Here is a 12,867-nt window from a genome sequence, read left to right on the forward strand (position 1 = left end):
CCTCCCTTGACTTTCGGCACACTGGTACTTGAATTGTCCAGCACTTTCTCATTTCCTTCCACACCCAGGGCAACTCCTATAGTGTCCTCTCCCCCACACAAAGATTAGATGCCAGCAGTTTCTTAGGACTCTTAGTGCTAACATTTTATCTCAGACAAACTGTCTTCTGAGATACAACCTACATATCTAGACGTCCACAGGCTACAACCCTCTTGCTATCTGAGATGTTTCTCTCCTTTAACATGTCTAAAAAACAACTATAAAACTTTACTTCCAGCTGGGTGGTGTGGTGCACACCTTTAATCCCAGCACTCAGGAGGCAGTGGCAGGCGGATCTCTCTGAGTTTTAGGCCAGCCTGCTCTATATAAAGTGAGTCTTTAACCTGGATTTTAATCTGTCGTGCAGCCAAAAGCCAGGAGGATCCATGGCATGTGCCTGTCATTGCATCAGATTATGTTGCCTTGACTTCTCCACTAAATGTAGACTGACGCTACCCACCGTGCCAATGCTTGATACAAATAACCAATTCAAGTTACCAGCCAACCCTTGATACGAATAACCAATTCAAGTTACCAATTCCTCTTTCTTGGCTTACCATCATAACCTCTGAAAAGCCTTTCCCAGCATTCTCTTGTAATCCTAAAATCTGCTTTCTTTCTCTGTGGCTCACTTTGTTACTGCATGTGTTTTATTCTACAGCTTGTTTTGTTAGCTTGTTTTAAATACAGCACATTTCACTTCCACGTTGAGAACTGTCAATAACGGCTTCAGTTTTCTCTTTGGAAGGCTACATGTAAGCTCTGTAGCGAGGCCTGTCTTCTTTCATTTTTCTGCTTCTCCCATATTACACCTTCAAAGTCAACAGTTTCTGATGTGGCACACATTCCAGAGAGCTTCCCTCTGAGACCTTGTACCTGTCTATCATGTTCCCTTTGGCTTTGGCTAGCAAATGTCCGCTCCTATTTCAGGTTTCATCTCAAGCATTGCTTCTTCCAGGAGACATTTTCAATGAAATATACTAATGAATATGTAAATCATGTTATCACCAAAAAGCTTCCGATTTCAAAGCATTTCAGATCATGTATTATAGGACCGTTCAAGCTATTTATCAGTTTTCTCTGACCATCTGTCCCTGAGATAGACATTTATCTCTTATCCACATTACAAGCATAGGGAAAGGGACATCTTCCAAGTCAGATGGCTAAGGTTCCACCACAAAGGTTCTGCAGCACAAAGGCCAGTGCCTATCCACCCTGGCTGACCCTGCCTGCAGTCACTCCCAGATCAAAGCATCTGACAAGGGCAAGGAAGCTGAGTGAAGAAGTCAGCAACCTGGCACAGAAACGCAGAGCGCCACAGTGCGCCGTGTACACAGGAATGGCCGAGGCGAATCCGTCTTAAACATGCGCAGAAAGAATGTGGATGTTTCCAGCCAAGAGGCAGCTGGCTGGCTCACTGACGTTATCAAGGACGATAACATGGCCGCCCCATGGACATGAGGAGCAGCAACACTATAAAACAAGCAACGGAAGCCTTGCTTTCCCTGAGGAAGACCTACAAATCCCGGATCCGGAGGGCAACACTGCTCGGACATTTAAGAAGTAACCATAACACTTGGCAAAGATCCAGAATACTCTGACTTTTTGAAACGAATCTCACAAAACAGCAAATTCATATTTTTAATCTTTCATTTTAGGCCATAACATACCTTTATTTAGAGCAAACACTTGTGCAGTATCACCCAAATTTCCTAATTTTTGATAGATGATGAGACCAGCCTATAAAAAGACAAAAGAAAAACAAAGTGCAAGTTAAAGATTACCAAAATAAATATATATGTCATCTCTCTAGCAACATCTACAAGAATGATTTCCAAAACAACCTCCAAAAATGAAGCAAAACTGTTTCAGTATGCAAAGACCCAGGTCTTCATGCAAGCACTATCCCAATGGGATATCCCAAAAGCTGCCTAGGCTATAAAATACAGCTTTAAATTTTCACTTACTAATTTTCAGCATTGTAAGTAGGTATCCAAATGAAATGATCTGTAAACAAAATCTAATAACTACCATCTAGTGAGAAACATCTGTTTTGATGACGGATCCTATCCAATTCTTGAGATTTCATTCAACAAACTGAGAATGCTGGTCAGCATATGAACAACAGTGCATGCTGCGTATTTTTCACAGACTTGATCAAATCATACAAACTGTCAAGAATATAGACACTACAGCCTGTAATCTCCATACCAAAGAGACGGGGGCAAGAGGATCCAGACATTAAGGCCAGCCTCAGCTGCACGAACAGTTCAAGAGCAGAATAAGCTGCAAGAGAGTCTGTTATTTTTTAAAGCAAGTGAGCAAGGAAGCAAAGAAAGCCAAAGGAACCACGGCAAGTCCCAACTCATCCAGCTGTGGTCCTGACAAAAAGCATCCGTTGCTTTTCCTTTGCTTTTCTGGCTAAAAGTTAAAGGAGTATAGATGTCTTAAAAATAAATGTAAGGTGGAAAAATAACAAGATATTTATCAATAAATACTATTTAAATATGAGCAATAAGTATGATCTAGGGCAAAGAAATTTACAAAAGATACATTTCTTAAGGCAAAGCACATATAGACCACAGTACTATATATAAAGACTAGCCTAGATGCCAGTATGTACAGATTACACATATGAAAATACATCTAAGAACAGCAGCAACTAAACTTGGAGGCAATTTATCTAAATTTCCACATTTTAAATATAAATGTAGGGAATAAGGCTAGTTTAAATATGGAAAGCCTGTGATTTTTCTGATTCTGAGTTGCTTATATACAAAATACATCATCAAACCATTTGTGCCTGCTAAGCTTAAAGCCTTTCATGTTTTCAGTAAGTTCACATTCTTTTACATAGGAATTGGACACTTGACATCATGATAGTGGAAATAACTACTGCTAGACAACCTACTAATTAGTACTTTCTCATTAACATGGAGAATTTCACTTGATGTATTCCTAAGCAATTTTTAATGCCAAACTATAATAAAATATTTCAGCTAAGGACATAACCCCAGTACATTTTTACTAAAGTGATTTGGTACAAGAAATGAAAATGATGTCATACTAAAGGTCTTTAAATACATACATAAGCATCAGTAGCTGCGTACAGTTTCTGGTCCTCAGTGAGGGGGAAATTACTCCAATTGCTGCAGCGGATGGACTTGTCTTTCAAAAGTTGTTTCCCTAAGACATGTTTAACCAGACCATTGAGGCTCCAGGTCTCTGCGCACTTCAACTGGAAGGAGTGAAAGGGGGACAGAGCAAACATTCACAGTCATTGTCAGTTGTCCCCAGGGACCACAAATAAAACAAGCCTCCCATCTGAGACCTCATTCACAGTAGGAATTTAACCCCGAGGTTCCATAATGTGGGTAAAAAAGGGCTTAAACATTAAAGCTGCTGCTCCTAGAAAGCAGCTGAGTAGGTTAGAATGGTTTTGACCTCACAGCCAAATGAATGCATGGCTGAAAATAAGAATGTAATCATTTCATTAATAAAATAATGGACACATAGGTGACGATATTAAAGATCAAACAGACATTCAAAGCTCTATATCAAGAGCTGCCCTGTGGTCATCTTTTCCAAAGACATGCTATTGGAATAAATCCATAAGAATACAATAAACATTCAAATGTGCAATATACAAAATAAGAAGGCTGGCAGGGGAGATGGAAGGGCGCTGGTTCAGGCGACTGGACACTGAGATGGAGACTCAGAGCTAGAGGGTTTCATTATTGCACTTTGAATTTCTGTATCGCCACAAAAATCAACACATAGCTTCCATTACTTTAGAAAAAAAAGAAACTTAACATTTAGACAAAAATGCACATTCTATGAAACACAGGCTACCATGTTTATTAAAATTCTGCATTTACTATGCCTACCCTTTCATTGGCAACATCTGTCAGCTCCACAAAACTCTCCAACTTGACATCAAAATCACGCAGAAGTTTCCACTGGTCCCCTTCAATCCCCACACCTGCCTTCTTAATTGATTTGTTTTCCAGTAACATTTTTAATCCCTGGGGGAAAACTAAAACATTTCATTATTAATCCCATAATACTATTAAATATATAATGGATTTACTATTTTAATGCATTCAGAATGCATGTTAAACTGTTTATATTAAGCTTAAATTTAGAATTACATTCACCTTAACTATCTCTTTTCTTAGCTAATACAGAGTCCAGACTGAAAATTTACTAGAAAGAATGAGTTTGAATGCCACTTCTAGTAACAGTAACAGGGTAAACTTGAGTTCTCTATTCTCCAACACAGGAAAAAGATATAAAAATCAAGTAAAAATATAAATACCTAAACAAATATAAGATCATGAAAGAAGGCCTGTAAATGAAAGAACTTAACTTTGCAAGAAGAAAGTTGATATGCTATTACTGATGGCCATATGAAAATGAAGCAGAGATACCAACCTGACATGGAAGAAATGTGAAACAAGTAACATTTGCTCTCAGACACACACAACTGGATCACTGCGACTCTGCTTCGTTTCCCTGGCTTGTATATGGGCGGCCATTCCATGTCAAATCCCACCACATCGCCATCAGACAGACGCATGCTATCAAAGGTAAAATTGTGTGGATTAACTGCATGAAGTTGTTTATTTTTCCTTCTGTCTTAGTCACTATTGTATTGCTGCAGAGATACCATAACCAAGGTAACTCTTGTAAAATAAAGCAACTAATTGGTGGCTGGCTTACAGTTCAAAGGTTTAGTCCATTATCATAGTGTAAAACACAGCACTGTGGCGGCAGCTGAGAGCTATACCCTGAGCAGCAGGTAGAGAGAACAAGAGGTCTGTTCTTGTTCAAAAGGTCTGTTCAAAGCCTAGGCTTTTGAAGCCTCAAAGGCCACCCCAAGTGACACACTTCCTCCAACAAGGTCATACTTCCTAATTCTTCTAATCCAGTGGTTCTCAACCTTCCTAATGACCCCAACTACAAAATGATTTCATTGGTGGTACTTCATAACTGTAATTTTGTTACTGCTATGAATCATGATGTAAATATCTGATATGCAGGATATCTGTGAAAGGGTCGCTTAATGTCCAAAGGCATCAAGATTCTCAAGTTGAGACCCACTGTTCTAATCTTATCAAAGAATCCCACTCCCCAGTGATTAGCCATTCCATATATGAGCCTTTGAGAGCCATTCTTATTCGAACCACTCTAAAAGGTGAGACAGCTCAATCGATGAATGCCTTAGTTTGCCATCCATTGCTGTGATCAACACCACGTCCAAAAGAAACTTGGGAAGAAAGGGAAGTCAGGTCAGGAACTCAAGGAGGGTCCCTAGACGCAGGAGCTGAAGCAGAGGCCATGGAGAAACACCGCTGACTGGCTTGCTCGTTTTGCAAGGCAGGACCAACTCCCAAGGGATGACACTGCCCAAGGTGAGCTGGTCCCTCCCACATCAATCATCAGTCAAGAAAACCCTATTCCCATGCTTGCCTATACACCAATCTGATGGGGCATTTTCTCAGTTGGGTTTCTTATCCTCAGCCAACTCTAGGCTGTGTCAAATGGACAAGAAACACTAACCAACACAGCAAAGAAAAGAATGCTCGCTACAATCCTGCTCCTTCTACAGAGGGGGGAGCTGGAAAGAAACTAAATTTCCATAAAACGAAAGAATAAAGAAATTGTGGCGTGCCAAAAGCAAAATATAGCATATAAAATAATGGAACTACACATATCAAAATGAAAAATTCTCAAAACTTGATTGAGTGAAAAAGACAAGTTTCAGGAAACCCATATAGTTTCTAAGTTGGCAAATAACACAATATAAAGGAATAATAAATACTAAATTCATGACATGTTATTTTAAAGTAGCACAGGAGTTGGAAGAAAATAAATTTAAAAGGGTATATGTGAGCTTTTATTTTCTATTTAATTTTAGACATATATAATAGAAGAAAAGAACCTACTTCTGAAAGTTGTCCTCTGACCAAGTATGTATCTACATACATTAGCACACACACATACACACTAAATAATAAAGATTTGATATAATTAGATAAGAAGATGTAGTTTTGTTTACTACTGTTTCTATGCCTAGTTCACAAGTTTTGATTAAAAATTTATGATAAACATAAAAGAATATCAACTAGTACCTCAGGCTAAGATGAAATTTACAGGAAGTACTTCTTCTTCCACTAAAAACAAACAATGAATTGTACAAACACATCTAAATTTACTGCTCTCCAAACAAGATGACAGTCTCTGCCATTGTCCCTGTTTCTCCTAGAATGCCTTACAGACAACAGAGAAAGAACAGCCCTGGGGTGGGGAAACAGACAGCTGTGCAGACATATGTCAGTCAAGGTCAATGCACAACACCAGACCAAAAGAAAACTCAACAGCCCTGACACAAATCAAACATAAACATAATCCGTGGACAGGGTGGGGATCACTCAATAGTGGCAAAAATCGAGCTAAAATATCACTGAAACTTGAATTCTGCTCACAGCTGGGCGTGGTGGCACAGGTCAGTGCTCCCGGCACTTGGAGGCATAGACAATGGGATCAGGAACTAAGCTCAGCCTTGGCTACAGAGTACGCTCAAGGCCAGCCTAGGCTACATAAGCCCCTGCTCAAAACAAGACAAACAAAAACTATTATAAATTGTAAATATGTCCAGGAATTTAAAGGAAAGCATGCACACAATGAGTGGCAAATTGGCAGGTCTTTTATGCTCATGGCTTGGTGTCTTGCCCAGCCAACATCAGAGACGCTGCCCCCTGCTGGAGACAGTTACAATGACAGAGACCCACAACTGGACGGTGTGCATTGAGAGACCTTGAAATGCTCAGTCCTAAACAGGATGTCTCTCCATCAGACCCCTCCCCTCATGGCTCAGGGAACTTTGCAGAAGACGCAGCAGAGAGGTTGTAAGGACCGGTGGGATGGGAGACACCAAGGCAAGAAGACCTTCTAGACACAGCAGGGCTGATGAAGCACGGAACTTTCATGTGGGAGCACACACGGGGTCGACCCAGGTCTAACCAGATAAAGACCCAGTGCCGATCCTATCTCGCGCCCAGAAGTTATCTCCTGTTTACAACCACTCGCAAAGGAAAAACTAGTTTCTCCACCAGTCTCACTGGGTATATAAACCACACTCGACAGCAGGCCCTAGGCCCAGCAGTAAATGGTCAACACAAAATGAGCCATTTTTTTAAAATCTAACAAGTCTTTTGCTTATATATTTTTATATATTCTGGTTTCTGATTTTGTGCATTTATGAGATTGCTGTGTGTGTACAAGTGTGTGGCCCTGCATCTGTATGTATGTGTTTCCAGTGATTTTTCTTTGACCCTTTCTTTTTCTGATGAGGTAGAGAGGATTTGGGGTGAATTGTGGAAAGGGAAACCATAGTCCAAATATGTTGTATTTAAAAAAAAAAATCATTTGCCAGGCGTGGTGGTGCACGCCTTTAATCCCAGCACTCGGGAGGCAGAGGCAGGCGGATTTCTGAGTTCCAGGCCAGCCTGGTCTACAAAGTGAGTTCCAGGACAGTCAGGGCTACACAGAGAAACCCTATCTCAAAAACAAAAACAAAACAACAAAAAAAATCATTTTCAGTAACAAAAAAGAGAGAAAAATACAAAATTAAAAATTCACAGGGAGGATATACAGTAGATAAGTCACTACAGAAGAAATATAGATGATTAATTTAAAGACACAGCAAAAGAAACATTCAAACCAAAGCATAAGCAAGAAGAGAAAAAAACTTAAAAGATATACTATCCAGCAATCTCATTTATGTATATCAGAGTCCCAGAAAAGCACAGTACTGAAAAAAAAAACAAAAACTGAAGATAATTTTCAAATTGAACAAAAACTATTAAACACACAAATTAAAAAAAAAAAAAAAGTCAATGACCCCCAGGCAGAATCAGCACAAACTTTAGCACACAAAGGCATGTCATAACCAACTGTTGAAACCCCATGGTGGAAACATCTTTTTGAACTGCTTTTTTTCTTTCTTTTTTGGCAGCCCCATGCATGTTTTATTCAGGATCAGCTCTCAGCTTCCACCACGAGCCTCTGAGGTTGGAATGGGAATAGAACTCAGATCTCCAGGTTTGGTGGCAGGCCCTGTTATCCACTGAGCCATGTTCACTGGCCCTGATGTAAAAATATTCGTTAAGATTTTTATTTTTCTAGCTAGGCGTGTATGGGAGAAGGGTGAATATGTGTGCATGAGCTCAGGTGCCTGTAGAGGGCAGAAGAGGGACTCAGCACCCTGGAGCTGGAGTCACAGAAAACAGAGGTCTGTGAGTCACCACTGTGGGTACTGGGAGCCAGACTGGGGTCTTCTGCAATAGCGCTTCCTGCTCTTAACACGGGGCCATGTTTCCAGCCTCGGATGCAAGGATCTCCAAAGTGGCCATTTGAAAAGGAATGCAAGGCAAACCAAGCCTGCCTTTCATAAACTGAACACAGCGCTTCAAAAAATCATTCAGTCCACTTCAACTTACTGCACTGAGCTGATCTTGGCTGGCAACTTAACTACATTTGGAATCGGCTCAAATATAAGCCCTGGGCTCACCTATGAGGGCTTTTCTTGATTGGATTATGTGATGGGAGAAGACCATCCTAACTCTAGGTTACACTTTCTGATGGCGGCCCACTAAAAGGGGCATGGAAGGGGGAAGCTTTGGCTTTTTCTCAGCCTGTCCTCAGTCTGGCTGGCAAGTCCATCTGTCTTGCTGCTAAGGCACTCCTATGCCAGTATTAGAACCTCCTTCTTCAGGCCTCCCATGCAGATTGAAGACTGACTCAGGCACCCAGCCTCCTGGAATGAACAACTACAAGACAAAAAAAAAAAAAAAAAAAAAAAAAAAAAGAATTCTTGGCCTCTGATGAGGGACAGCCATTGTTAGACAGGAGACCTCAGTCTGTAAAGTCACACTAATAAATCCCCATTTGATATATACATTCATTCCGTCAGTTCTGTTCCTTTAAAAAAACAAAACAGAACAAAACAAAACCAAAACTCTGACTAATAAAACACAAGTCATACCATAGGAAGACAAAGGTAACATGGAGAGGTCAATATATAATGGTGTGTAATAGATTTACTTATTCTATAAGTCTAACTTTAGTTCTGCAAAATGAAGCCCAGACATAACCAGTAAGTGGAGTGGAATTAAAGACGCCTAAATGCTACATCTAGATTACATTTACCAACCACCAGGAGGGCACTGAGAAACAGCTTTATTTACTTCTGCCTTTTCATGGAAATAGTTAAAAATCAAAAGGACACACGCAATCATTTCAATGATCTGAATTAATTTACTACTTCTCGGTGTAAATTGCTTAGATTGCATTACTCCAGAACCCTAATTACACAAGGTGCTGGGTCATGAATATCCTATTCATAGTCCCTGTCAAAATGGATTCCTTAATGGAACACAGCGTGGAGGTGGGGCCTAAACACAAGTGTTTGGCTCATCAGGGCTCCACTTCCAGAACAGGTATCCAGAGAACTGGCTTAATCTCAACCCATCTTAGCCTCTACCATGATACAGATGCAGTACAAAGGTCCCTTACATGTTGCAGCATGTTCTGGGTATATGCCCAGGAGAGGTATAGCCGGGTCCTCAGCTAGTACTATGTCCAATTTTCTGAGGAACTGTCAGACTGATTTCCAGAGTGGTTAAACCAGCTTGCGATCCCACCAGCAATGGAGGAGTGTTCCTCTTTCTCCACATCCTGAGTCTGCTCAGGATCTGCTGTCACCTGAGTTTTTGGTGTTAGCCATTCTGACTGGTGTGAGGTGAAATCTCAGGGTTGTTTTGATTTGCATTTCCCTGATGACTAAGGATGTCGAACATTTCTTTAGGTGCTTCTCAGTCATTCAACATTCCTCAGCGGAAAATTCTTTGTTTAGCTCTGAATCCCATTTTTAATAGGGTTATTTGGTTCTCTGGAGTCTAACTTCTTGGGTTCTTTGAATATATTGGATATTAGCCCTCTACCAGATGTAGGATTGGCAAAGATCTTTTCCCAATCTGTTGGTTGCCTTTTTTGTATTATTGACAGTGTCCTTTGCCTTACAGAAGCTTTGCAATTCTATGCAGTCCCACTTGTTGGTTCTTGATCTTACAGCATAAGCCATTGGTGTTCTGTTCAGGAATTTTTCCCCCCTGCCCATATGGTGGAGGCTCTTCCTCACTTTCTCTATTAGTCTGTGAGTCTGATTTTATGTGGAGGTCCTTGTTCCACTTGTACTTGAGCTTTGAACAAGGAGGTAAGCATGGGTCAATTCAAATACAGAAGTGGATACTCACAGCCATCCATTGGACGGAGCACAGGGTCCCCAATGAAGGCGTTAGAGAAAGGACCCAAGGAGTTGAAGAGGTTTGCAGCCCTATAGGAGGAACAACAATATGAACTAACCAGTACCCCCAGAGCTCCCAGGGACTAAACCACCAACCAAGAAAAAACACATGGTGGGACTCATGGCTTCAGCTGCATATGTAGTAGAGGATGGCCTAAGTCATCAGTGGGAGGAGAGGCCCTTGGTCCTGTGAAGGCTCTATGCCCCAGTATAGGGGATTGCCAGAGCCAGGAAGAGGAAGTAGGTGGGTTGGTGAGAAGGTGGAAGGGGGAGGGGAGGAAGGGAGGTTTGTAGAGGGGAAACCAGGAAAGGAGATAACACTTGAAATGTAAATAAAGAAAATATCTTTAAAAAATTTAAAAAAAAAAAATGGGTCGATTTGTATTCTTCTACATGCTGACCACCAGTTGAACCAGCACCATTTGTTAAAAATGCTGTCTTTTTTCCACTGGATGGTTTTAGCTCCTTTGTCAAAAATTAAGTGACCATACATGTGTGGGTTCATTTCTGGGTCTTCAATTCTATTTCATTGATCTTCCTGCCTGTCTCTGTACCAATACCATGCAGTTTTTGCCACTATTGCTCTGTAGTACAGCTTGAGGTCAGGGATGGTGATTCCCCCAGAAGTTCTTCTATTGTTGAGAATAATTTTCACTATCCTGGGTTTTTTGTTATTCCAAATGAATTTGCAAATTTCTCTTTCTGCTCTAACATGTAATAAGGACACATGCTCTACTATGTTCATAGCAGCCTTATTTATAATAGCCAGGGGCAGGAAAGAACCCAGATGTCCCTCAACAGAGGAATGGATACAGAAAATGTGGTACATTTACAAAATGGAATACTACTCAGCTATTAAAAACGATGAATTCATGAAATTCTTAAGCAAATGGATAGAACAAGAAAATATCCTGAGTGAGGTAACCCAATCACAAAAGAACACACATGGTATGCACTCACTGATAAGTGGATACTAGTCCAAAAGCTCCAAATAACCAGGATACAATTCACAGACCACATGAAGCTCAGTAAGAAGGAAGACCAAAGTCTGGGTGCTTTATTCCTTCTTAGAAGGAGAACAAAATACTCACAGGAGCAAATATGGAGATAAAGTGTAGAGCAGAGACTGAAGGAAAGGCCACTTGGAGACTGTCCCACCTGGGGATTCATCCCATATACATTTACCAAACCCAGACACTATTGTGGATGCCGAGAAGTGCATGCTGAAAGGAGCCTGAAATGGCTGCCTCCTGAGAGGCCTTGCCAGAGCCTTACAAATATAGAGGTGAATGTTAGCAGCCAACCATTGGACTGAGCTCAGGGTCCTTAATAGAGGAGTTAGAGAATGGACTGAAAGAGTTGAAGGAGTTTGCAATCCCATAGGAAAAACAACATCAACCAACCAGACCCCCCTGCCCTCAGAACTCCCAGGGACTTAGCCATCAACAAAGAAGTACACATAACTCCAGCTGCATATGTAGCAGAGGATGGCCTTGTCATGCATCAATGGGAGGAGAGGTCCTTGATCCATAAAGGCTCAATAGATGCCCTAGGGTAGGAGAATTGAGGGTAGGGAGGTGGGAGTGGGTGGGTGGGTAGAGGAACTCCCTGACAGAAACAGGGGGGAGGGAGGATGTGATAAGGTGTTTCCGGGATGGAGGGAAACCAGGAAAGGGGATAATATTTGAAATGTAAATAAAGAAAATTAAAAAAAAAAAAAGTCCCACTCTCTGGGGTTCTATAGTCTCCAAAACTGTAAGGAATAAATTTATTTATGAATTTACTTGTATGTATGTTTTTATAATTTACTAAGGCCATGGATTTTATTACAGTCTTAGAAAAGCAAAGACAGGCAACTCTTAAAGTACCAACAGTCATTGCTAAAGCTCTTTTCATGGACTGTTTGCAGGAACACTATCACTAACTTTTAAAATGGCTTAGCAGTGGAATCCACTGGCTGTTCGTCCAGAAAACCTAGGCTTGATTCCCGGCGCCCATAAGGTCACTCACGACTCCAGTTCAAGGGGGATCCAAAGCCCTCTCCTGGCCTCTGTGGCCACCGTAACCATGTGGTATACAAACATACACACAGAGGAGGCATCCAAACACAATTTAAAAAGCTAAAAATAAATTTTAAATAAAATAAAACAGATAATCATAAACATTACTTAATATGTTGATGTTTTAAGACATGAAAATAGTTAGAAACTAAATAACATTTTCCATTTTTTCCTAAATTGGTAAAAATAGTTACCTTCAATAGTTGTAACAAAAACAGTTGTCTTCAATAGCTGTACCTGTATTTACATCTAAAGCACTAAAAGAAAAAAAAAACTTATCTAATGAAGTAGAAAAGGTTACTAGGGCCGGGCGTGGTGGCGCACGCCTTTAATCCCAGCACTCGGGAGGCAGAGGCAGGCGGATTTCTGAGTTTGAGGCCAGCCTGGTCTACAAAGTGA

General features: G+C 40.8%; 1 protein-coding gene across 5 annotated transcripts in view; it reads right to left on the reverse strand.

The window, feature by feature from the left end:
* Wrn (WRN RecQ like helicase) overlaps positions 1–12,867 on the reverse strand; it is a 131,334-nt gene that overhangs the window by 91,542 nt on the left and 26,925 nt on the right. For 3 of the 5 annotated variants that reach the window (XM_029532081.1, XM_029532083.1, XM_021219203.2), the window contains exons 4-7: positions 4,474–4,619; positions 3,927–4,075; positions 3,128–3,277; positions 1,710–1,779 (exon numbers count right to left, since the gene is read on the reverse strand). In XM_029532081.1, the coding sequence (XP_029387941.1) occupies positions 1,710–1,779; positions 3,128–3,277; positions 3,927–4,075; positions 4,474–4,619 (515 nt within the window). Of the gene's footprint in view, positions 1–1,709; positions 1,780–3,127; positions 3,278–3,926; positions 4,076–4,473; positions 4,620–12,867 lie in introns of those variants that run through there. The other 2 variants (XM_029532082.1, XM_029532084.1) reach the window with 2 other exon arrangements.

This window comes from Mus pahari, chromosome 19 (genome assembly GCF_900095145.1).
Source record: "Mus pahari chromosome 19, PAHARI_EIJ_v1.1, whole genome shotgun sequence".
NCBI classification, from domain to species: Eukaryota; Metazoa; Chordata; class Mammalia; order Rodentia; family Muridae; genus Mus; species Mus pahari.